The following is a 25,608-nucleotide window of genomic DNA, read 5'->3' on the forward strand; positions in this document are numbered from 1 at the left end:
AAAACTGCTTGGTAAGAGTGAAGTTGAACAAAAGATGCATTTCTCAGCGTAACACAACATTGTTAAAATTGCCTAGGGGACAGAGGGAAGAAAGACTAAATGATATTTTGAATTGTTGCTGTCCAGACAAACACAAACTTTGGGAGAAGGGAGGAGAGCAAGGAAAAGGGGACAAAGAAGAAGAAAAGAAAGAAAGGGGAGAAAAAATGTGTGTGTTGCCCAGAATTGGAGGAGTTAATATATTTCGCAGCATAGGAAGTGCAGGTCTTGTCATCAGGGGCTGGGGTAGGAGTTGCAGTGTTTGTCAGACCAGAGAGTGATGCACTGGGTAGTTGTGTGGAGAGAAAAGAGATCCGAGTAATATTTAACTCGGCACTGCATAAGAGAGAGAAGAGTTTCTCGGAGTAGTCTATCCCGTTAGGAACAGACTATAATGCCAACCTTTCCCAAAGAAGAAGAAGCAGAAGACGACTCTGGTAAATCCGGAGAGGGATTCAACACAGCCGTAACTAAGAAGAGGAAATAAGATGTTTCAGCGCATCCTGGATTTTCCCACATTTTTTTCTTTTTTTTTTTCTTTTTTTTTTTCTTTTTCTTTCTTTCTTTTTTTTCCCCCCCTTTCTCTCGGGGTTTTCTCGAGGCCGCTGCTGCGGGCGGGCGGGCCGCGGGCCCGGGCGGAGGCTGCGCGGCCGCGGAAGCTCCTGGCGCCGCCGCCCTGCGCCTGCCCCGGTGCTGCCTCCCGCCCCGCGCATCTGATTGTCAAGTCTCGCTCCGAGTTTGTTTTTATGAAAAGCAAGAGGAAAAGCTCGGGCTTTCAAAGACGTCTAAAAAATTAATTTATGCTTAGTATAAAGACAACAGTATAAATAACAAAGGAGACGGCAGCTGCTGCACGGATTGCTATGGAGACCCTAATGATATTAGCACTATCAGAGGATTTCTAATTTATTATTATTATTATTCTAAGCCTCTAATTCCTTTCCTATTTCAGATAGCCAGGCTTTAATAAAAAGAAAATAGCCCACCGAGATAATGCGTGCAATAGATACCTAGTCAATAAATAAATGCTAACCTCACTGAGGTTTTTGTAGGCAGGATTTGATGGGAAACAAGATAGCCAAGAGACCCGCTTTGTGGATCGCTTTCTCAAAGCGATTGCGCTTCCAACTAAAAGGTGGCTTCATACAAACAGACGAGCTGCCGGCCAGCCTAAGGAGGCATTCAAATGGTACCAGACGATTTGAAATAAATATTTTAAAAATACTTTCAGCTTCTTAAAAAGTGTAACGGCTCTTTGTGTGATGCCACGGTTTGTTTTACTCTATTAATGACTTACAACTTGCTGTCTTAATTAATCCTTACATAAACTACAAACACCAGCCACTGTTACAACTGCTTAAGACTACTCTCTCAACTAGCTCAGACCGAATATACTAAATAGGTGAAATGTAAGTCACCATGGACCTGACTCGATCTCCTGAAGTACTGGTGAATAAATTCTACAAATACCCACATAAATACATTAAGACGAGGATAAATAATCAGTGATACAAAAGTGTCTCGCTTAAAATAATAAATACATATCATTTAGTTCGCTGCGATCCTTACATTACGGAAGAATTCATAAATTAACTTCTCTGAAATAAGCTTATATGTAGGCAAGTCCCCACCGCTCACAACTGGTCTAAGACACCTCAGCATGACGCGCTGCTAACACTAATTGATCTATAAGACTTACCTTCAAGTACATAATTACCAGATTATTAGTCCCTTGGTTTACAGTATATTGCACTGTCATGCTTAAAACAACAGCTAGGGAAAGAAAGGATTCCTTTCCACGGACCTACTCAGAGTTGCAACAGAAAAAAAAAATAAAAAAGAAATAATAGAGGAAAGGAAAGATGTAGCCGTTAGGGGAGACAAATCCGCTAATACTGTCGCCACTCGAGAGCACGTAACACTGTCCCGCCAGAAAAGTGAGGTAATTCGCAGGAGCGCCCGCTCCGCTCGCTCCCAGTCCCGCTACAGGTGCGTGAGCTTGGGCGCGTCCTGGATGCGTCCCTGAGACGTGTGGTGCGACGTGAGATCCGTGTAGGTGGGGTGCGGGTCGCAAGGTCCGTGGTGGTGGCCGCCGGGCAGCTGCGCGGCGCAGCTGTAGTCCACGCTGGCCGACGAGGGGTGAGAGAGGTGGCCCAGGTTGAACATGGGCCCGGAGGCCGGCATGGAGTCCACGAAGTTGCCCCCGACGTAGACGGGACTGCCCTGCAGGCTGGCGCCGCCGAAGCCGCCGCCGCCGCCCTGCACCCCGGGCGCCTCGTACTCCGCGCCCGCGTAGCGCTTCTGCGGCGGCAGGCAGCTGCTCAGCGGCGCCGTGTACGCGGCCAGCCCGTACATGCTCTGCTGCGGCTTGGCGAAGGACGTGGGCGACGGGCTGTCGTAGGCGAGGCTGCCCACGCCGGGCAGCTGGCCCGAGTAGCCGCCGTGGCTCGGGGCGCTCAGCGGCGGGCTGCGCTCGGGGGACTGTCCCACGGGGGAGTGCATGATGCCTTTGGCTTTCTGGTCTTTCTTGTACTTCATGCGGCGGTTCTGGAACCAGATCTTGATCTGGCGCTCGGTGAGGTTCAGCAGGTTGGCCATCTCCACGCGGCGCGGCCGGCACAAGTAGCGGTTGAAGTGAAACTCCTTCTCGAGCTCCACGAGCTGCGCGCTGGTGTAGGCGGTGCGCACTCGCTTGGAGGCCGGCCCGGGGGGGCTCTTGTCTTCGCAGCTCTCTCCTGCGGGACAACAGGCGCAAAGAGACGTTGGTTTCCCCCCACCCACCCACGAAAGCCCTCGGGCACCAGGAGAACGCGCTGCCCGCCGAGGGGGCGCAGGGGGCCGGAGCGCTCCCCTCCTTTGCCCCCTGCCTCCCCGCTCTGCCGTCCCAACTGGGGGGGCACTTGCTGCCGCCGCTGGCCTTGCAGTGGGAGGAGACGGAACCCCAACCTGTTCCCCGAGCCCCCTGGGGCGGGGGGACTCCAGCGGGCCGGAGGCGGGCGTCGCCGCAGCCGAAGGAGAGGATGGGGGGGGCGAGATGGGGCATGGGGACTCCTGGGGGGTGGAGAAGCGGGCGGGACCCCTGAGTGGAGCGGGATGGCCGGATCCCTGTACATGCCAGGATAGCGGGATCCCTTCAGGCGGGGAGCGCCGCGGGACCGGTCCCGACGGGGCAGACCGGGCCGGGCTGGGCCACGACGGATCCGGCGGCTACCTGAGGGGGCGCAGGCGCTTTTCTGCTTGGAGTTCTGCCGCGACTCCTTCATCCAGGGGAATATCTGCTTGCTAATGGTGGCGGCGGCGGCGGCGTTGGGCCCCCCCTTGGCCCCCTTTTTCGGGGGGGGCGCGCTGGGGGGGTTGGGCGGCGAGGAGGGCGGCAGCGGCGGCGGTTGCTGCTCGCCCAGGCCCGGGGGCTGGTTGCCCCCGGCGCCCCCCCCGGCCCCGCGCATGCAGCTGCCGTTGAGCTCGCTGCCCTTGTGCGCCGGGGCGCGGAGTGGCGCGGAGCCCTGCACGGAGCACGCGGCGCCGGGGAAGTCGCCCTCGAGGCCGGCCTGGCCGTAGGGCTGGTGGGCCGCGCTGTACGGGTACGTGTCGGCCTTGCTGTACGTGTAGCCCCCGAAGAGCCCTGCGTTGTCGTAGTAGGCGCCTTTCTGCATCTTGCTCGCTGCGCTCGCCGAGGCCCGCGGGCCCTGCTCAAATAACATTGACCGCGTCCCTCACGTCCTCGGCTTGGGCCACTCGCCGTCGCGGGAGCCACCTGCGAGGGCGACAGCGGGGGACACAAAAGAGACCTTCAGTGCCGGGCGCTGAGCGGGCGGCCCGGCCCCAGCGCGCCCCGGCACCTGCCTGCCACACATGTGCTGATTGCGCCGGCCGCGGCCAGCATGGGAGGGGAGCAGAAGGGGACAGAGAGCACCTAGAAGGGACGGGGAGCACTGGGAAGGTAGAAGGAGACGGATGGAGGGACCCTAGGGAGGGAGAAGGGGACACAGGGGAAGGAGGAGAGGACACCATGGAACAGCAGGCAAGTCTCCCGGGGAGTGGGGGACTCGTGGGTCCCGTCCCTGGGCTGCTGCCGCACGAATGTCCCCCCGCCCCCACCTCCCGGCCCTGCCATGAGCCCCCTCCGAAACCGCAGGGCTGGAGCCCAGCAGGGCTGAGGGCGACGTTTTGGGACGAGGCCCGCTCGGAGCCGGGGATGTTCCCGCGGCTGCGCCGCGCCCGCGCAAGGCCCGGCCAGGGGGGAGATGGCAAGAGAGAGGCTGCGGGAGGGGGCGTCCGGTCCATAGCGGCCCGGTTCACGTGGGGCCGTCCCGAGGCGCCTCGCTCCGCGGCCCCGACGCGCACGCACGCGCAGGGCCGCACACGGCTGACATGATGGATGGCGGTCGGGCTGCGGCCGCCGAGGAGCTGAAAAATCCCGTCCCCTTTGTAAAACGCGGCCTCCCTCTTCCCCTGGATTCCTGAGGAGTTAAAGTATAACCCACGCCATTCACCCGCTCCGCTTTGCACTATAAAGAAAGTAGCAGGTCAGCTCCCCCTTTTTAATTCCATGGTGAATTAAAATCCTTCGCCCGACATTTTTCGTCCCTCTCATTTATCCCAAGTAGAAAGACTCGGAGACACTGGGGATCATTTTTAGTGGATGGTTTTCATTATAAACCTTGGTCTCTTCTTTTACCACCGCGAAAACTTATTGCGCCCCTCTCCACCTCCCCCAAAATGCATGGAAAACAAAAACGCGTTAGGTCGGGTTTGGGGGGGAGGCAGGATGCTCTACTCAAACCCTGTTTCTCTTGTTGCAAGATAGAAACTCGTCTGCGGTTTTGTTATGGATTTTTCTCACTTCACGTGATTTTTATGTGGTATTTTTCCTGTCTTGTAGGGGCTTCTGACGTTTCTTAGATATTTTATAAATGATCGCATACTTCATCTGACTATATCAGTTTGTATCTCCGCGTGTTTTACGAGTTAATTGTGTTTCTTTAGACCTTATTATTATTATTATGCTAGAGAAAAGTAGCTTTGAAATTTTTGAACCATGCCTGATAACTATCATTCTCCAGACTATAACTAAGCAGTGCTCCCACTAAATACATTTGTCTGATGCTCTTTCCCCACATCAATTGGTAATGCCTTGGTACTACTGGTCTGACCTCTAAAATTCCCGACGACATAGAGCTAAACTCAGAGGACTGCAACCCGCACTCACCCTCCGATTTTATCCCCTTTCACAACCTACAGTCCGTGAACAACGTGTGGAATTTTATGGGAAGCTGATAAAAACAGAAAAAAAATAGCTCTTTTCTTCTCCTGGAAAAGCAAAGGGTCACCTAAGGAACTGAACAGTAGTGATTTAGACGAATTTTAATGAATTGTGATAATCTTGAGGAGTCTTTAAAGTATTTTGTGAAAAGAACAAAAAAAAATGTCGCTGATTTTCCACTTCTATCATTTACATTTTCGGGAGTAATCTGGAGGACTTTTGTTAGCAAAACAGTGCCTAAAGCGTATGCTTTTATGTGCCTTGTAAAATATAGTTCCCAAAAGAATACACAGAATCTTAGGAAAGAATATTTCTGTTAAGCTGTTAAAAGCCTTATTTCTTTTCTGAAATACCAACTGCTTGTGAACTCTGCTTGAACCTAAAAAGGAGGCTATGGGCCATAAATCACATGGACAATGCTCAACTGTTTGGTGGCTCATCTTTAGATCTTAAAAAGCGAGAGCGGGAGAAAAAGAGGGAGAGGGAGACCTTTCCAGGTTTTGATTTTCCACGAGTGCAAGGCGCCGGGTGATGTTTTTGTAGGTAACACCAAAGCAGGGGCTCGTCACCTGGTGGTTTGGCCAGAAACAAGTCTCCGGGAGGGGAAAAAAAAAGGGGGGCGGGGGGGGAAAGGCTGTGGGGGAAGAAAAAAAAAATGACATCCAAATGGTGAGGCCGAGCGGTGGGAGGTGGGCTTAGACGTACTGAGGGTAGGAAACCGCTAAGTAGCCATGTCTGCGTTTCAGATTTCCCTCCCTGCTCCCTAGAAAGGTTAACCTCATCTGAGCTGTTTGGCATCTCCTGTGATAATGGGGTTCTTTGTCCGGTTTCGGGACTTCTGGAAGTTACTGGCGGTTCCCGGATCCTTCAGGCGCGGCCGGAGGGAACCCGCGTAGCCCTGCGCGCAGCACTGGGCGCACTCGTACTAAGCAGTTCTCTCCTCACACTTCCACTGCACTTAATTCTGCTCGAGATCGATACCTAATATGATACCGAATAAATAAAAGGCGGCGAGAGCGGCCGGCGGAGCGGTTATTAAAGCAGTCGGCTCTCTCAGGGTGCATATCAATGCACCTGTCACTGCGGTTTGTAGCAAAATTTATGACTGCCTGTGCTGTGGCAGTAAACGCTTCAGTAAGGAATGAAAAGGAAAACACTTCCCAAGCCCTGGCACTTTCTGAAGTGCAAAGCAGCCCGAGCGTAGGAGGTTGACCAGCGAAAGAATTCCGCACTCGGCACTTTCCCGGCCCGCAACCCGGAGGGAGTCCCTATATAAGCATCGCCCGAGGCCGCCGCCGGCCCCCGCCGCTCTCGGGCCGCTCCAGACCGGGCCGGACGGAACCTTGGGTCCAAGCGGGCGGCAGCGGCGGCTGTAGCTGGAGCCGGGTTGGGGCTGGGTTTGGGGGACTGAGGACAGGGCCCGGTGCCGGTGGACCACCCTCGCGAACAAAGAAGAGGTTCGGCGGGGCTGGCTCCGACCCGGGCCAGGGTCCACACGGAGCCGTTCAACGGCCTTGAGGGATCCCAGGCTCTTTCTTAAGGCAGCTACGATCCCCTTCCCAGGGGAGCGACCGGCTCCCCCCGCCTGGGTTCAGGGTCAATCTTCTCCCCCACCGGGGTCGGCACCGTCAAACAAGAAACCACTTCGAGAGGGGCTTTCTGCGGGCCACGCTTTATTTGGTGGCCGGAGTCCCAACCTGCGCTGCATGTTTGGAGCCTGGCCTCAGACCGCGAATCGATGCTCCTGCCCCGGGAGCGCCGCTCCCTGCCCGCCATCCACTCCAGCATCTTCCTTCCCTACGAAGGGACTGCCAGGCCAGGCGGAGTGAGAGATGGAGGGAAAAAACTGCAGAAAACTCACCACACTTGTGTTTTTTCTTGAATTTTGACCTTAACTGTGTGTGTAGGATCTTCGGGTTCCCTTGGACAAGCCGTGGGCACGGACCTGCAACAGAAGCGAGAAGGCTCAGCGGAAGCCGCTCGGCTTTAGACTTTCCTCCTTAGGACTTTGTTAATAAATGCATGTCTTGGCCGAGGCCGCTGCGCGCCCCACGCGTGCACGCCAGAGCTTTTAGCAGACAAAGGGCAGAAGCTGCTCCGGATTTACCGGGAGCAGAGGGGAGCGATACGCTAACCCCCAAAAGCAACCGGCTCCCCAGCAGCGACCCTCGGCTTCCACCAGGTCGCCGCGGCCTGGCCCGCGCGCAGGGCTCCGCGCCCGGCCGTGCAGTGCGGCAGCTCCCGCTGGCCCCGTTGCGCGGCGCGGAGGGGCGCGGAGCAGCGCGGAGCGGCCTCGCCGGGCTTGTGCGCGCAGCCCCCGCGCTGCCGCCTGTGCGCCCCTCCGCCGGCCTGGGGAGGGCTCCGCGGACGTGGAGCCAGCGCGGGCTTCCCCCTTCCCTCCTACTCCCGTCCCAGATAAAGACCAGCTAGGAAAACCCAGCCCGAAATACGCCGCAAATATTTGCGGCTCGACATGAGCATTTCGCGTTAGGATGTGTAAGGTGTCGACTCAGGGCGCTGCAAAAATTAAGAGCGCCAGAAAATCCCCCACAAAGAAGACCAGGTCATTATAAATACGATATCTAGCAACCATAAGCCTCTGAAATGACCTTTGGCTTGTATAGCAATAACTCACCACTTAATGAACAACCAACGGAAGCGCCTCCAATAGCTCACAACACAACAGAGCTCACAACTTTCCACCAAGTCTTCGCTCCCTATCCAGACCCGTCAGGATGCAGCGTTCCCCCTCCAAATCACCTTAATTTATGCCGCCAAACTGGAGTTAGGGAAGTGGAGCTTCACGACTACACACGGTGCTCGCTCAGGTCCTTGGCCCGGGCCTGTCTCGGTAACGTCTTATATAATATATTCACGTGGGCGTACGTCAACTTTAAGTGCTTTATTTTTTCAAACAGAGTTCATTAGAAATAGCACTTCACAGTGTGCAAGAAGAAAGCGTAAGTTGGGTTGCACCTTAGCCCCTGAGCGGAGAGATGATAATATTGCAGAGCGAGTCACTGTTATCCGCTGTTGATTAACATGGTAAGTTTTCATTTTGCGTCTAATTAATTATCGACTTCACCTGCCTTTCCGAAGCAGCTTCTCAGCCTCACCAGCAATAGCTCCTTGCTCTAGACAAGCTCTACTTGGCGAGAGGTTGGGCAGGTTCCTAAATAGCGATGGCCACGAGAATAACCCCAAAAGTTTGTAGTCCGAAAGCCAAGAACCTCAAACACGTCGCTTTTGCACTCTGCTCCCAGCACTTCTCCATCAGAACCAGCCTCAGAAGAAGAAGAAAAAGAAGTTGCCACAGCTAAACCCGGGGAAATCTTTAGAATTATTCAGGCGTGGGCCCAATATAGGTATTATTGAAATTTTAGGTGAAGTTATAAGTGAGTGCTTCCATCGAGCCAAATGAAATGCTGCTTGCAGTAATTGGATTCAGCTGACTAACTTGGCAGGCCAGCAGCTTGAAGGCATACAGCTAAGAAAAATGTGCACTGCCTTTAAGTCCTGATCGAGCAGAGTAGCACGCAATGAGGTGGGGGGGAGGAAAAAAAAAAAAGACAAGGAAACAAAATGCCACAACTTTCTCCCCGTGCTCAGCGCGGCAGCCCCGGCCCCGGGGGTTCCGCCCGCACAAAGGCCGCTTTTCCTGGGGCCTCCCCAGAAACCTCATCCAGGAGCTTTTCCAGGCTCCAGCGGGCCACGAGTTCTTGGGAAGAGCCGCTTTGCATTCCTTGGGCGATACCGCGCGCGGAGACTGCGCGGGCGCGGCGCTGTGCGCGGAGAGTTGCTCGGTGCAAGAGCCGGTAGCAGCAGCAGGAGAGCAACTCGCGGAGAAAAACAGGAAAACAGCAGCGAGCAAGAAACACGGGTGCCAGGAGGGCGAAAACGTGCCCCAGGCCACCAGGACATTTAAGAAATCCAGACTAGGGGCTACCTTTACCTATGAGCCTATTTTAAATCGCACTTCCCGAATCAACACGGGTACCCCCAGCCCGGCTATCCGCAGTAAGGAGTTATTGCAATGCTCAAGCTCTCTGATGCGATGGTAGCATCTAGCAAAGTTGACTCTCCCTCTTTTATTTCCTCGATTGCAATTCTCTTTCTGAAGCCATAGAAGAATAGGGATCAGGATAGGGACAAATGTCTCTTTTTAGAAGGAATTCACTTTTTTTTTAAAGAGCATAATAAATAGCAGATATATCTTAAAATGTTAAAAAGGCGGAGATTATTCCATGCATTTGTAGGCGTTATGGGCAGAGATTGCAAACAAATTCCAGACAGTCCATGAGTAAAGGCGATAATGCAGCCCCTGTGGTTAAAGGTCCCATTTTGTCATGCAGTTGCTTACCTGAGTATCAATTTATCATAAACCTGGGCTCCTCACTTTTCTGGATCTGCGCTTGCAGTTCTTAGCATAAATCCTTCACCCTTTGTCTGCAGACACCACTGTCCTGAACCTGATCTTGCGGTTTTACGGACATTTCCCGATAGAATGAAAACAGGCTCGGTCTCAACTACCAATAAAAAGAATTTTAAAAAATAATAAAAAAAGGCGAGTGGAAATCGTAATTTGCTGGGTTAAAAAAAAAAAAAGAAAAGAAAAAGAAAAAGAAAAAAACCCAGCACACGGCCCTTTAACCCTCAGCCTCACGGAGTCGCAGGCGGCAATCGGCCGTCTCCTGTTTTGTTTTGTTTTTAAAATCGTGCGGCCATTGAGGAATTTGGGGGGAGTGCAGGAGGAACCCCTTTATCACCAGGAATATAGGCACTGCCTTAAAATAGAGGCATATTTGCCCACGTGACGCCAGGAGCGGCTCGCCGAGGCTGAGGCTCCGCGCCCGCGCTGAGCGCCCCGCGCTGTGTACCCCGCGCAGGGCCAGGCCCCACTGCGCGCCCGGGGCCCTCGGCCCGGCCCCCACTTACGCACCCCGCGGGGCCGCGCTGCACCCACGGGCGGCCGCTCCAGCGCCGGGGAGACGTGGATTCCGCGGGATAGTTCCAGGAAGGGAAGGAGGAGGAATTTGGGGCAGGCTGCAGCCGAAAGTCTGCTCCAGGGGTAACTCCGCAGCAATGCTCATCTGACGGCAACGTGCTAGGGCTTATTGGCGTGCACGACTAAGGCTTTTTATATATATATTTATTATTATTTTCTCCTCTCCGCACTGGGGAAATGCCGGACAGCTGGGACTAGCCCTATCTGGAGGCTCAAGAAGCCTTAGGGAAAAAAAAAAAAAAGACTCATGACATTTGTGTGTGTGTCTGCTCTGAGCCTGCCTCCCCTCTCCGTGCGTCTGAAGAGACAGCGAGTAACCCCGATGTGTATCCGTCATGTATGTATGCACACAAAGATCCTCAACAATTCCAGCTCGGCAAAAAAAAAAAAAAAAAAAAAAAAAAGAGCTCCTCTGTTTGATTTTCTAACATATCTGCAGCTATAAATACACCACACCTAATCTAACATCTGCTATGATTTCATTACCATCCAAAGCATGGGGATCTGACAGTAACGTATTACCTTACAATACTAACCATAAGTGCATTGTAACATTTATCTAAATTACATTGCTTTTCCTGACTTTGCAAACCAGTTATAAGAAGATTGGAGTCCAGAGATGGAAGCATAAGCTCAATGTAAATTATTGTGTACGGCTTCGGATTTATAATCCTATATTTCTTGGAAATGATGTGCTTAAATCTCGCCTCAAGTAAGAGGTAATGATTCTTTATATCCTTTTCCGTCAGCCATATATTTCGGCGCCATCCGCACAGAGGACTGCGTGCAAACACAGCCCGGGCACGCACAGGGTGCCGCCTGTCCCCTCGTATGCTCGGAGACACAAAGCCTCAAATAACTGTGGCCGCTGCTGGGGTTTTCGGAGGGCTGCGGGTGTCTCTCGCTCCTTGCATAAAAGTGAGAGCGGAAAGTTGGGCACCGACGGAGCAAAGAGCGCCCAGAGGAGCCGGGGCTTTTGGGGGCAGCTCGGAGACGTCCGCGACAAAGTCCCCCACCTGCGAGAGGGCTGCTCGAAGGATAGAAACGGCTTGGAAAAAAATGGTGGGGAGAAGAAAAAGAAGAAAAAAAGCGCCTTCGCCACTGCCGCCAGGATTGAGACGTCGTAAAGGGGACTGGGAAAGTACGAAGGAAACGTTACTCCTTGGCGCTAGTGAGACCCCAGCTTCGCGTGAATTTGTCTCCAGTAAAGGATCTAAGGCTTCTTCAATCGGAGCATATGTTCATAGAGCAATAAAACAGAAAGATTTACAGTCTCCGCCCGCCCCCCAGCAGCCTCGCACCCTTTCAGGAATTACTTATGATGATTTATAACAACAACTCCGGCAATTGTCAAACTGATAAAATATCCCGGGCTATATGCAGGGATAAACGCTCGTCTGAAAGGGCTTCGATTTATGTGCAGGTCCCTTTTACCGCGTGTCTTGCTGGAGTTTGGTTTCTTTCCCGGATCAACAGGATAATATAAAACTTCATTGATAAAAATGTAATAGTTTGGGTGAAGTAGCAAATCTGTTCTTTAGTCACCAGGAAAGCACATAAACATTTGTCATCTTTGAATAATTGAATTAATGTGTTATTGTTTGAATGTATAATTCATAACATAGGAAACTTTGTCTCTGTCCTGCCACCAGAACGGAAGTAATAAAAAGCTACAATCTGGGTTTTTTTAGAAATTACTCCAGTAAGGGATAATAAAGAATATCCTGTTTGCAGAAAGTACTTCCAGCTGACTCCGGGATTTAATAGAGAAATCAGAGCCTTGTGGTCCGTATATTACAGGTCGGGAGGCGCGTGGTTTTATATAAAAACACACTCTCCACATTTCCTTTCGGTCTCAAAAGCCAAAGGGGAGACTCTACTCGTGCTTCCCCCCGGGCTCCGGAGCCGCGGGGCAGAACCCCCCGCGGCCGAGGCGGCAAAGCGGAGCGGAACGCGGGGCAGGGGCGGCCTGGGCGCGGAGCAGCCGCGCTGGGCCGCGGGGGCGGCCGCGGAGAGCAGCGCGGCTGCGGATTTACGAGCCCCACTTGGGAAGCAGCTCAGGCCTCTGCGCGGCGGGCGGCGGATGCCCCGAGAGGCGCCTCGTTCCGCGGCTGCTCCCGCGCAGCCCCGCGCAGCGCCCCCCACCCCCCGCCGCCTCCGCGGCGCTCCGCGGCGCCCCGCGCTCTCCCGCTTCCCTCCACCGGGAAGCAAAGGTCACCGCGTGCGGCCAGCGCGGCTGCCGAGCCGCACATGAGGAAGCGGCGTGCCCTATTTGTCACGCGCTTGACAGCTAAGTTCATTAAGGTTTAAATAAGGAGGAATAAAAGTTAAAAAATAGTAGTAATAATAATAATGTTTACATACCCGGCGTCTCTTTTTTTTTTCGGCAGCTAGAAAAAAGCTAGGTGTGCAGAGAGAGGCACTGCACCCTTTCTATATTATATTCTTGGGATCTCTTCAGTTTTCAAGTCTGATAGAGTCCTTTGCTTGGCAGATTAATGACGACTCCGTGTTTCTTAAGGGACGTGCTGAATTAATTATTTCGCAAATCACGTGGTCAGGACTTGTAGAAATCTATTCTTATCATCTTCCTTGCACTTTGAAATTCTGCCTGTTATGACTGTTCCTAGCAAGATTATTTTGGTCTCTAGGCTTAAAAAAAAAAAAACAGGGGAAAGGGCTAAGCAACATGGCCGTTGGAGGCTGTGTGGCTCTGCATCGAGAGGTCCCTATTTACTGTACTGTACAGTGAGTGCTGTTTTCTATTGACTCTGCCTTTCCTCTTCATTCTTACCTTAACGACTAGTGGTGATATAATATACAGAAGTGTATTGATGTATTGGTAGTAACAGGAGGAGCCATTAAACAGGAGACAGAGAAAGCATAATCAAAAAATATGTCTGAAAATTTAAACTTGGTGTATGCTTATATATACCTCCCCTTCTCCCCCTCCCATGCACTCCATGCATTAAGGGCACATGCGTTATTTTGTACATTAGGCTCCTTTCACACTCTGAGCAAGATACTGTATTTTTGGCCACGTGCCTTGACCACGCTCCAGGGAAGACAAGTCCTCTGTGCCAAAAGCCAGTGACACAAATAGTGCGGTAGAGTCTTCGCAGCTCCAGCTAGGTATTACGTTCTGAGGTGAGCACACGGGGAGGAAAATAAATAAATAAATAAAATATTGTTTGCCTTAGGACCACGTGGAAGTTTAAATGTTTGCCTTTTCTCGTGATCTTTCATTCGTAACAGCTGGAAAGGCGAAACCTATTGCTCAGACAAATCCACTCGCTGCATTTTCATTTTCCACTTTTTAAATTGATTTTTTTTCCTGAACTCCCTTGAAAGATACCCATCTGTGTGGGGATGGAGAGATGGCTTCAGGTACGCCTGCCTGGCTCCTACCACCCATGCATAAATCCGGGAGTCATTCGAGGAGGGCTTGTTAAATGCAAAGCAGTAGCAAATGGGTGATAGGCGCTTTTAACTGCAGGCTCAATGTAAATATAGACTACAGCTTGCCCACAGTCACACCATTATGGCTAGGGCAATCAGCAAACCTGTTCAAAGGGACATTTGGGAGGATGCTATGCGGAGTCACTCATCTCTTAACACTGTAATGATGGGAGGGACAGGCATTTTCTCTGAGAGAGACCCACCTGGCAAGGACTGTTTGTCCAAGGCACAAAACAGATTGTATTTCTCTACATCTTTTATTATTTCAAATATATATGGAGTACTTACATTAAAACTACAGGCGACAATTAGTATAAAAAACGTTTTAATCAGTGGCAGCAAAAACATTGCTAAAGTCTATAAAGGCATCACACTTTGACAGAGATGAGGGGGTTGCTGGACAATTGCGACCCTTTAACAAAAGGTTTCAACACAACGTTTTACTCGTGGTAAACAAAAGTAAACATCTTCCCTTCCTCCCAGAATAACTGTTGAGGAACTTTAGAAAGCAACGCAGCCCCAGCCTCGCGATGGCTTTGCATGGGGCAGGATGCCCGATGCTGCACAAATCCCTGCTCGTTCAGAGAACTGCTTGTCTGTTTTGGTACTTTCTTCCCCCAGAACACCCATTCTCGGCGCTCAGTGACCATGGTGGGGACCACGGTGCCGGGCCTCGCTCGGAGGCGATTTGCAGACAGGGCTGCTGAACCCAGCGCCCGGTCCTGGTGACATTTCCATTTCAAAAGGCAGTGAGACAAATTCTGCTCGCAGCTACATCCCTGTTTGACTTCAGTGGGCGGAGGGGGGAAATCGGGGAGCAGGATTTAGCCCTTTAACTTAGGTAGCGATTCCAGGCGATAAGAAACACAAAGCAAGGTTTTACATATCCACGGACATTATTTTCCAGAATTGTACCCACTGATGACAAAGTTAGTAGCTCTGTCTCTCAAATAACATGTTTGAGTTGCTCCAAGTGAGCTTATCACGGACCTTAAGTAAACAGCGGGAGTCTGTGAAGGGGATTTTCAAGAAGAGCAGCTAGAGAAGTTTTTTTTTTTTTCCCACCCATGACTCCATATGAAAAGTAAAGGCAGGGCTTTGGACAAGTCTGGAGATGGAGGGCTGCTGCTGCAAGAACTGAATGGAACAAAACTTGCAAAGTTGCCTAAGGAATTCCCTCCTCAAGCGCTGCTGCTGGCTGCTCTCCATGCCAGAGAAAGGGAAGAGTAGTTTGAGTCCAAAAGGTTAAGAGTTTAGAGGTCACTCTTCCCGGCTGAAATACAACTAATCGAATAGAAAATTTGTCCTCTGGGTGAACCTGTTCCTGCAATTTAGCCGAACTTCGGTAAAATACCTTTTCAGCTTCTCAACGTGAAGGCGTCAGAAAAAGAGACGTCTTTACTATGTATGAACTCTGTGCTTTTTGTCATTGAAACAATGATGGGAATAATGCAGGAATATCCATCTTTAATATCACGACGTGAGGATATTCAAGGATTGCCATGTGCAAGTCTGAGAACTGGGCTAACCCCGAGGAAGAACAAAGAGTTTGCTCCGGGCTCTAAAACAAAAGACCAAGTCCTGAAAGATACTTTGCAGACTTCTAGGGACGAGAAAAGTGGAAAAACTAACCGTTGGCCACAGACAATTTTGCCTAGTACACTCGTTTTGGAGAGCTTGCCCTTTATTTCGAGTTTATGCGAGCCCGGCTTTCCCGGCACTTCCCCCGAATGAGTTAGAAATCAGTGGGAAACGCTCGGCCTGGAGCCAGGCACTTTAACGAGGACTCATAGGTTGATTAAAAAAAAAAAAAAAAAAGAGGAACTTGAGCTTTTAGTCTGTGTTTTTCCCTCTTCTTATTTATTTATTTATTCTCTTTCCTTCTCCTCTTTGTTAGCAGGCTCATCTAGCTAAAATGTTGAGGATTTGGTCACTCTGCCGGAGGGTGCGGAGCGCAGGACGGAGCCCTCAGCCCCCCGGGCAGGGGCAGGGGGTCCAGCCGGCTTGACCGCTCGGGGGTCGCAGGGCAGTGGGCCCCAAATTTCGACGCGATGCGAGCCGCAGCCACGGGCAAAAATGAAGACGTGAGCCTAGCTCTTCTCCTCTTGCAGCCTTCCTCCTTCCCCTCAACCACCCTGTTGTGGTTTACTTATGAACAATCAGCCTTCTTCCCCCTCAGCCTTTCCCCCCCACTCCAAAAATAAATAAATAAATATAAAATAAAGTGACCCAAATAACTCAAAACGGAGCAAAGCAACAACCAACACAGACCGTCTCTCATTTCGAAAAAAAAAAAATTAAATCGCATTGAAAGAATGTATTCAGCTTTGAGAGGAAAAGAAATGTCTCAAACAATACTGGAAATCGCTTTTCACTCTGGGGTTTTCTTCTTAGTTTATTTTCCCTTTTTTATATTTTTTTCTTTAATGAGGTATCGTTGGTTTAAAGTACAGCGCAAGCAGAACAGACTTTGGAAACATATTTTCAAGCTTCTCAGCCCTGATTGTTACAGGATAAGGAGCAGGGACACTTCTTCTAATCACAAAGAAATATTTTTTAAAAAAAAAAGGGGGGGGGGACAAGAAAGTTGTGTACCTTCAAGACAAGTAAACATTATACATGTGTCCATGAAACTGGGAGGGAGAAATACTGCTTTTCAGCTCCCCCTTCCCATTTTTGGTTTGACTATTTTGCTTTTCATTTTAGCTTAATTCGTCTACATAACAAATAAATAAATATACTAACACAATCAGAACATAAAATAACCCGTTTTTCACTTAATTCCTATGCACATCTTCTGAGACGGTATGGAAATGAGCAAGTATTTTCCTTACACCAAGAAAGCTAAAGCAGCGCAAAAAGTTCACAAATACTTCATGGTTAAATAAAAGACAATGCTATAATTTTCCTGATCTCGACTTGCCCAAATGCCTCTTCCCGAAACTGCATGAGATAAAAAGACAATTAAAAGCAAAAATTCCAGAATAAACCTTCTAACCTTCACTTTCAAATTCAAAACTGAAACACAGGACAGTTTCATTTTCAATGATTTATTAATGGACAGAAGGTCTCCTTTAATATTTTCCCAGTTCCCACTGCCTGCATGGAGCTTGTTATCTTTCTTTCTCTTTCATTCATTCATTCTTTCTTTCTTTGTTTTTTTAGGTTGTGTTAGTAGAGGCAAATAAAATGAAGTCCAAAGTAGCGTCATTTTTTCTCCTTTGTACAGCAGTACCTTAAAGAAAGATGACAGTTTCTTGATTCTTTAGCTGCTACATGCAGGTTCTGCTTGGATAATGTCAGTTATGTACAGTACTGGTCAGAAGCAAAGGATGAAATGGAAAATTTCACCTCTTCTATAAAGTTGTCAAGTCAGTCTGACGGTCCTTGGAAACAGTCTGTAAATGTGGGTTTGAACCAGAGGAAGAAGACCTGCCCTTAGTGTTGGGCAGTTTGTGATCTTTTTTCCACTTCATTCTTCTGTTCTGAAACCAGATCTTGATCTGGCGCTCAGAGAGACACAAAGTGTGGGCTATCTCAATGCGGCGGCGCCTAGTCAGGTACCTGTTAAAATGAAATTCTTTTTCCAGTTCTAGGACTTGCTGTCTGGTGTAAGCTGTTCGGGAGCGCTTAGGTTCCCCTCCGCTGTAATTGGGATTCACTGGGAAAAAAATACGGAGAACTTTACAAAGCTAATCTTGACTTTCCGGTTCTACTTTACCAAACAAAACCTCACGGGCTGCGAGCATGTGGCCGGGCTGGCTTCATCCCAGTGCCTTACAATGGGCGTACTGCTTCCACCCGTGCTCAGCACAGGGACGCGCCGGGCTAGGGAGGCTGCGAGCCTCCAAGAGCTTCTAGAGCCGAGAAAAGCCCCACATGGTCGGCGGCCTATTTCCTCGGCAATAAAAATTTATGACGAGTGTAATTGGCTCCCTCACTTAAAAAAAAAAAAAAAAATGCTCGCCCGGGTGCCTTGCGAGCGAGAGAACTCGAGCCCCCACCTCGGAGGACAACCGCAAGTGCTGGGGGTGGAGGAAAAGAGCAAAGTAAGAAGAGGATCCTTACCCGAGTTAACATGGACTTTCTTCATCCAGGGATAAACTACCGCCGGCTGCTTAAGCGCTGCCCCGCTCGGCGGTTTGAGGGCCGGCTGCTGGCTGCAGGCGTGGGACGAGGGCAGCGCGGGCGGCGCGCACGGCTCCGCCGGGCCGGGGAAGGGGCCCGCGGGCCCGGACTGCTCCTGCCCGTGACCCCGCGGCTGCCCGGCGGAGCCCGGGCCGCTGCTACAGCTAAAGGGCGCCTCGCTGTAGTTTGACCGTGGGTAGATTCCCTGGTGCTGGAAATCAGCGCCCTGCGAGGCGCTGTAGTACTCTGACCCCTGCTCGGCTAGGTAGCTGCTCTGCAAATATTCCTCGCAAGGAGGAAATTTGGGATCCACATACTTAGAGTTCACCATATACGAACTCATGGCCATTAATTTCTGAAGGTAGAAAATACTAATTTTTCTCGTGTTGTCTTTTTTTCCCCCTGCCATAGAGCCCTCCTACTTGCTGTCAACTGAATAAAGTTGGCGCGCATGTGACCGGCGCGGCCAATGGGGAGGCGGCGAGCTCATCACCGCATCCGTGTGCAGCTCATAATTCCCACAAATTTAACTAAATAACATACGTGTAATCGAGTGACCCCCGCCTCAGCCAGCTTTCCCCCTCCCCGAAGCACAGAGGAGCGTTTTAGGAATAAGCCCCGAGTGCGGGGCGCCCGCCCGAGCCGCAGGTATCGCCAGCCTTTTGTCTGCGCTCACTTGGCTACCCTCTGGTGCCCTTCCCTCCGATTCAGCAGCCCAAATCCCAACCGGGGCTTGCTGCTTTGGTTAAAATAAAATATCGAAAGACATAAGGAACGAGGAGCTGAAGTGGGGTTTTTAAAAAGGGAGGAATCTGATAATGAGGCGAGGACAAGAAAAGACATCAAAGAAGAGGGTAATATGATGTACAATAGATCTGTCCTGTCTTTGTCTCTCAGAGGTCATCCAAAAGTTACCAGAATTTAGTTCTGCTGAATAAAATTAGGCAATCAGTAACTTCTCATTCACTTTGCAAGCCTCAATATATACGTGTGTTTGCGTATACACACAGACACACACACATATATATACCTATATGTGTAAAAAAAAAAAACAATCACAGAGATAACAATAAACTGTTTACTTTTAAACGCTAAAGTTCGGTCAATTGAACTGACGGTGGCGTTTAATTACGTTTAAAAACAGTACAGGTTTAATGAAATAAATTCTGTCTTCATTCACCAGCATCATTCCTGGAGCACAGGCAAATACGTTCCAAAGAGTTGAATGCTGCTTTTGCTGCTGTCGTAAATATTTTGGTGGGATCTGGACACCTGACAGGAAAATTTTGCTAATGTCTGGCGTATCTAACTAATTTATAAGTATCTATTTAAAGATTTATGCGCTGTTTTTTTTTTTCTTTACAGAAAATTTACAGCTCTTGCGAGATTAGCTGTTTAAAATCACAGTCTGTTACTGGCAGTTACGATTGAACAACAAATGAAATTTATAGAAACGTTGCCATGTATGATAAAAAATGAGAGGGGCAGCAAAACTTTTGGAATTTCTCACTATTCAGCGTGCACGAGTATTTTGATTCCATCAGTATTTAAACTCCTAACCATCTGCAGAAAGGTGAAGTTTTTGCATCGACCATATATTCCCCTAGAATCGAATCTGTGACTATATGAATACCACACAAATTCGGTTCTACAGGGTATATATAGACAACGTAATAACATTCTGTTTTCACCTACAATATAGCAGGTCATTGTAATTCTTTTATTCCTTACTGTCTTCTGAGGGATGCAAACTATTCTGTCGGATAAAGTTCTGAAATATGGATTTGAAGAAAGACGGGGTTTCAGAAAAGATTCGCGGTAGTTGTTATTATTGTGAAATAGAGCTTTATGACTCTGCCCCAATTTACTGAGACGAATTTCGAATAACAAATTCTCTGCAAGACCAGCTGATCTCTTTAAATGCACTGTCGTTTACAACCCTGCTAGACATCATGGGAGTTACCAGTCAAATTGCGCTATTTAGAACAGTAATATTTAAAATCGTATAGAAATTATATACAAAAGAGGATTTTCCTATCTAGTCTAAAATAAAATCTCTGAGGAGATTTTATCTAATTATAATTTCCCCCACAAAAGAATTTTAAAAAATCGAAACAGAAGTAAAACAGGGGACAACAGAAACAGCGATTCGTGGGAAAAAAAAAAAAAAAAAAGGGAAGAAGAAGAAGAAGACGAGAATAAGACTGGAGTTAGGAGCTCTGGGGAAGAAGAGAATTTCCAAATTTACCTTGGCCACATTACGCTGGTCTACTTTTTATCGCCGCCGGCTGCGTATGAGCCGCAGCCTCGCACCCTCCCCAGGTTCCCCCGTCGTAGCGTTTATGGTGAAGGGCAGGGCGAGAGGTCACCCGAAATCATTTACAAACATAGCACAAAGTTTCATTATTTTTGCTTTGCCGACAGCCGCACACAGGAGTACAAAAGTTCATGAATTGTGCCTGACCCAGCTCCTCTCCGCTGTCCCGCGCTCAACCTCTTCTCCTTGGCTATTTAAGCCGAGGGACATAAGGACAGATAATGGTGCGGGGCGATGCGGAGGGCACCCGCGGGGGTGCCGCGCTCGCCCACCGATGTGCGCTGCTCGCCCCCAGCCCCGGCTGCCCAGAGGGGCGATGCTGCTCGGAAACATCTGCTTTCCGGCGGCTTCTCCGCAGCAAGTGCAACCCGCGATGATTTCACTTCCCAGGGCGATTTCCACCTCCAGCCAACTCCGGGAGACGGGAACCCCTTTGCTCCCCTGTGCCCCGGGCCGGGGGCGTCTCTGGACGGGGCAGGCAGACCCCTCCCGAGCCCCGAGGGCGCTGGGGGTGCAGCAGCTCCTGCCCTGCCTAATCCTGCGCATTTTCATATTTGTTAGACGCTGTGACCTGAGTTTCACCTTATTGCACGACTTGCTCAGACAGGTCAAAGCCAAAGAGTTATTGATGAACAAAAGCGTTATATATTCACCTCCTGTTCAACTGCGCATACACAATGCTTTTGATCTATCAGCCTTTTTGTATCCTGCCTCATAATCAGTATGCTAGATGTACGTTGGCAGAAAGCAAGAAATCCATACATTTAGGGTCGGCCCAGGGATAACATGCCAAGGGCACAGAAGTGACGCAGGGCTGAACCGCAGGAGCACGAGCGTTACCTATGGAGCAATGCTAAAAACGCAACGCTGGAGGCAACTGCTTATTTCCTATTTGAAGGGCTCGAAAACCAATATCGCTACTAAAAATAAAGAGATAAAGAGCAGACTGGCACGAAGCAGAGAAATCGGTAATTTTTCCCCCTCTAGAAAGCGTCGGAGGAGGCAAGGAGAAATACCAATCAAAACAGCTTCATTCTTGTGTTTTCTCCTAGCCAGAGCATAGTTTGCAGGAGTGGGGGCAATATGCCTTTAACGAACATATAGATATCGCAGACTTTCTTTTCCTCTTGGAGAGACAAGCCAGCCTCAGTGTGAAGCACCAGAGCTAATGCATTTAACTCCTTAGTGCAGCCAAAGAGGTTCAACAGCATTTCCTGCCCCAGATGTAACTGTCCCCTTATCACCCACCCTCTGTCCCTGGGTTAGCTCCTTCTGAACCACCAAACACACGACACACACTAAGGGTTGCCCTCGGAGGCTCAGCTATCCTTTTCACAGTTTTTAAAGCCATGTTTGGTTTAATCTTGCCCAGAGAGACTCCGCAGAGCACAGGATCCTACTTGGAATATCGTAATGGCCCCGGTAGGCTAACAGCACGCCTCTCTGATGCTGGCAACGGCCAAATATCAGCCCGCCTTCCGCTCCTTCAAACGAGGTTGAGATTAGGTAGGAAACATCACTTTGAATCCCATTTGGAAAAAAAGAAAAAGAAAAAAAAAAGAAGAAGAAGGGAAAAAAAGGAGGAGTAGCCAAGATTATGAGGCGCTGCGATATAACATGAGAAATGCTGTATCTGCATGGGGAGGCGCTGTATAGTTCCGCCAAGTTAAAATGGAAACGCTGCTAATTGTTGCTAAGAGCATCCTGACACCTGTACAGCCCCAGAACCCACCAGCCATCCCGCCACACCGAGCCCTGCTGGGTATCCTCGCTAGGACCAGCCAGGACGTGATACCATGAACCGAACCGCCAGGAGAATTTACGTGCTCACACTTTTTTTTTCTCTTTCTTTCTTTCTTTTTTAGCAATATTCTGCAGGGATAGATCTGGCTTAATTGTTCCAATCCAAGGAAAAGAAGCAACATTTGCAAGCAACGCTAATTCTGAAAGAAAGAAAAGAAAGGAAGGGGGGGAGAGAAAAGAGAGACTACTCACCGAGGATGTCTCTCCATGCTGCCGAACCTGTTGCAATAAAAACGTTTGTTACTGTTATATTCCGCACACGGGTGATATTCCTCGAGAGCAGTTAGCGAGCACATTTGATAGATGAACAGGGAGCCGAGCGGGTGGCAAGTCCTGCGAGCGGTTGGACTGATGGGGTGGAAGCCCCTTCCGAATGAGGACCACACTGCACACAGGCAGTTCTTATGAACACACGCTTTCCCTGTGCCCGGGCTGTGATCTTTGACTTTTAATATTCATAGTCGCGATTATATAGCAGATGATTTCGAAAGGGATGAAAAGTCAGACATCCCTCTTATTACACTACTGGGAAAAAAAAGCAAAAAAAAAAAAAAAAAAAACATAACAAAGGCCTTTTTGTTTGTTTGTTTGTGGTATTTCTATCGCTTGTAAATTAAATATTCAGATCATCTTTGCTAAACCACCACCCATAAAATGTCACAACATGACATGCAGCACCGTATCCATGATGAGCATAGAAAGAAGAACATTTTTCCAGGACCAGGTCTCGGGTTACTCCAAGACAGATAGCCTTTAAGAGCACATAATTATCCAAACATTAAGCACGAGCCATGCGTCTTTGTTTGTGTTACAGAAGGATAGACTTGACTTGAACTTTGCTTCAGATCTTGTAATAAATACATTCAAAGATCACAATAGGAGTGGGGGAAAAAAAAGAAAAAAAATCACCACTCATTTGGTTCCATTCCCCTTAAATGTAACATATATTTAAAGGTAAAACACCAATGCGCGGGACCTTTGCTGCAAGCAATTTTTTTGACTCTTGTTTTGCCTTCCTGCATTACCTTGGAGAGTTTTTTATTACGTGCAAACCAACTGCCAAGGTAAAAATAGTTGTCTACAAAGAGCGTCCAAATATTTTATTTTTCTTAAGTTCTCCCTACTCTGGATAACACTAAGAGCTTGCCAGAAGAGTGGAATAATGTTGACAGTTAGAGACTAAGCAAATCTATGTCGTTCCGTTCCTTTCCCTTTTTAATTAATTAATTTATTTATTTTTAAGGTTAGTTTCAAATAAGACGTCGCATAGCGTTTAGAAATCTCGGGCAGGGAAGAGCCATCTAATTGCAGCCTTCCCCTCGCAATCTGAGCTCTACCTGTTCCCTTTTTTTTTTCTTTTCTTTCTTTCTTTTTTTTTTTTTTCGGAGCAAAGCTCGTGGAACATTTCCGGGCTAAGCAGTATTTGCATCTCCCTTGCATATAGATCCAAGAGGCACAAAGACATTGGGGCAGATGGATCCTCGCGGAGGTGGCTGTACGAAGACGGAGAGCGGACTTACTGCGAGCTTCCCCCTGGCAGGAAGGACCTGGGAGCAGAGGTGTCTCCATGGCCGCGCTCCCGCAGAAGGCTCCTCGCTAACACTTCCCCGATTACTGCTTCCAGGAACGAAAGCATCTGCACTTGTATGCTCTTAAACTAATTTATGGTGGGAATTATATTTTGGCTTGTCAACTCTCAAGCCATAAAACAAAGTTTATTGGAATCACGTGCTCCTAAATAGCCACTCAGGACCTATCTCTGTGGAACCATAAATAACCTTCCGCGTTAAACTTTTATTCGCTAAATAAAGGTTCACTGAATCTGCCTTATAAAACGGGGCTGCTCGCGAGTGGCAGGGATGAGCGGGGTCAGCTCCGCGCCGCCAGCTGCCCTGGGGCAGGGCAAGTCGGCAGGAGGGCGGCGAGAGGGGAGTTGGCTCCCAGATTGCTCCCCAGGAGGGAGGGAGTGGAGCCTTTCACTCTGGGTACCAATTCTAGGCTCTCTTTCCTGCTCTTAGGGGATAGGGAAGCACATCAGCCGGGAAAACAGGGAGGCAAAGCCTTGGGGCCCCCTTCCCTCCCCATGAAAGCCTATGACATTTTGGTCAGAGCACTCACCCCCCACACCACCTCCCCCCAAAAAAGAGGTTTTGACTCATTCACCTCCTAAAATGTTACTCGGGCGGGTTGTGCCCGCGCTCCGCAGGCATCCGCCGGACGCCTGCAAGCGGCCAAACTGTTGGAAGAAGCCAGGGCAGTGGGCTCCGGGAAGGGGAAAAGTGTGAAGCCTGCCACAATGAGACCTTTGAGGACAGGGACTTTAAGGAGGGCAATAAAACCACCCCGATGAGAAGGGAGGAAGGTGTGAGTTAGCAAATGACAATTTCAGGGAGCCCAAGCACAGGAAGTCAAATGTTGCCGTGGCCCTTTGCAGCGGGAACCCCGCGTCCCGACCCGGCGCGGCTTGGCCGGCTCCCACCGCGCTGTCCTCCCCGTCGGGTCCCGCTGCCCGGCAGGACAGGGCAACCTCCGATCTCGCTGCCGAGTGCCCGTCTAACGCGAAAGTTAGACCCGCCCCCCGCTTACGGCCATTTCCCTTTGCCTTGGGGCAAATCTGGAAGTGCAAGCTTGACTTTGCCCCAAACAGCTCATCTAACTCCCGCCACAGTCTTTAAGTTGTTCACGTTCCAGCTGGTCTGTTTTATTTCTCCCTCGGAGAGCAAGAGGCCACTCGAGAGCTCCTTCCTGCATTACGACCAGGTTATCAGGGGTTTCCTCATTTTTCCCTTTTTTGCTCAAATGCTTTAATCACATCGTGCACTATTAGTGGCCAGAGCCGTAGAACGGCCTCTCCTTCCCATGACTGCTCTGCCCAGCATGGCTGGCAGAGACTGTGCAGCAGGTGACATCTAGGAAGAAATGGGGGATACTGGGGATACTTGACGGGGTGACCGTTGAAATCCCAGGGAAAGGGGCTGCTCCTGCAGCCTGGCGGCAGGGGGAAAGTCCTGGTCCCTACTGCCACGTCCCATCCCTTCTGCGCACCCCCGGGGGTCCTGCCCGCTGCAGCGCTGGGCGCCCCCTCGAGCGGCCGATTTCCTCAGGGATGTCCCCTTGCTCCGGCCCAGGGCCTGGCAGCAGCTGCACAAGGAGGCCGGAGCGGGGAACACGACCCTGGCACCGGCACCATCTTGAGAGGCCTTCAGGGGAACCACTTCAGAGACAGGCAGCCTCGAGAAGCCGGGCGAGCCCCGGAGCTCTGCAGCCCGCGTGGCTCCGCCACATGCCGTCCCCGGGCCCGCGGGGCGCCCCGGCAGCCGCTGCCAGTAGCATCCCCGGGAGGATGGAAGGGGAGGCGGATGGGATCCGCATGCGGGGACAGGATGCAGTGGGAAAGTCAGCTGAAATGTGAGGAAAGCAGATCGTGAGGAATCAAGTTGCAGAATCAGATTTGTCGCCGACTTGGACGGCGAACGTTCCCCCCAAAATGAAAACCGTTGGAGGGGATTGGGCATGTGGCAGGCTGGGATGGTAGGTTGATTCAAGACTGATTTATGAAAAAAAAAATGTGGCGTTTCTCTCAATGCATCCTTA

At 50.1% G+C, this 25,608-nt stretch overlaps 2 protein-coding genes across 3 annotated transcripts; both read right to left on the minus strand.

Moving 5' to 3' along the window:
• Window positions 1–937: 937 nt before the first annotated feature.
• HOXD3 (homeobox D3) lies at window positions 938–7,217 on the minus strand. The gene is made up of 3 exons (XM_088527023.1): window positions 7,164–7,217; window positions 3,251–3,793; window positions 938–2,774 (listed from the first exon to the last, which is right to left on the minus strand). The coding sequence occupies exons 2-3, from the start codon at window positions 3,738–3,740 to the stop codon at window positions 2,023–2,025; spliced, it is 1,242 nt and encodes a 413-aa protein (XP_088383149.1). The 5' UTR covers window positions 3,741–3,793; window positions 7,164–7,217; the 3' UTR covers window positions 938–2,022.
• A 9,183-nt stretch (window positions 7,218–16,400) lies between these two features.
• HOXD4 (homeobox D4) lies at window positions 16,401–18,432 on the minus strand. Of its 2 annotated transcripts, XM_088527053.1 has the most exons (3): window positions 18,321–18,344; window positions 17,835–18,249; window positions 16,401–17,427 (listed from the first exon to the last, which is right to left on the minus strand). In XM_088527053.1, the coding sequence occupies exons 2-3, from the start codon at window positions 18,241–18,243 to the stop codon at window positions 17,123–17,125; spliced, it is 714 nt and encodes a 237-aa protein (XP_088383179.1). In that variant the 5' UTR covers window positions 18,244–18,249; window positions 18,321–18,344; the 3' UTR covers window positions 16,401–17,122. The 2 variants fall into 2 exon arrangements, with proteins under 2 accessions (XP_088383179.1, XP_010210425.2); XM_010212123.2 differs by having other exon boundaries at window positions 17,835–18,432.
• Between the last annotated feature and the right edge of the window lie 7,176 nt (window positions 18,433–25,608).

Source organism: Tinamus guttatus, unplaced genomic scaffold (genome assembly GCF_059628265.1).
Source record: "Tinamus guttatus ecotype Peru unplaced genomic scaffold, ASM5962826v1 Tinamus_guttatus_pri_ptg000260l, whole genome shotgun sequence".
Taxonomy (NCBI): domain Eukaryota; kingdom Metazoa; phylum Chordata; class Aves; order Tinamiformes; family Tinamidae; genus Tinamus; species Tinamus guttatus.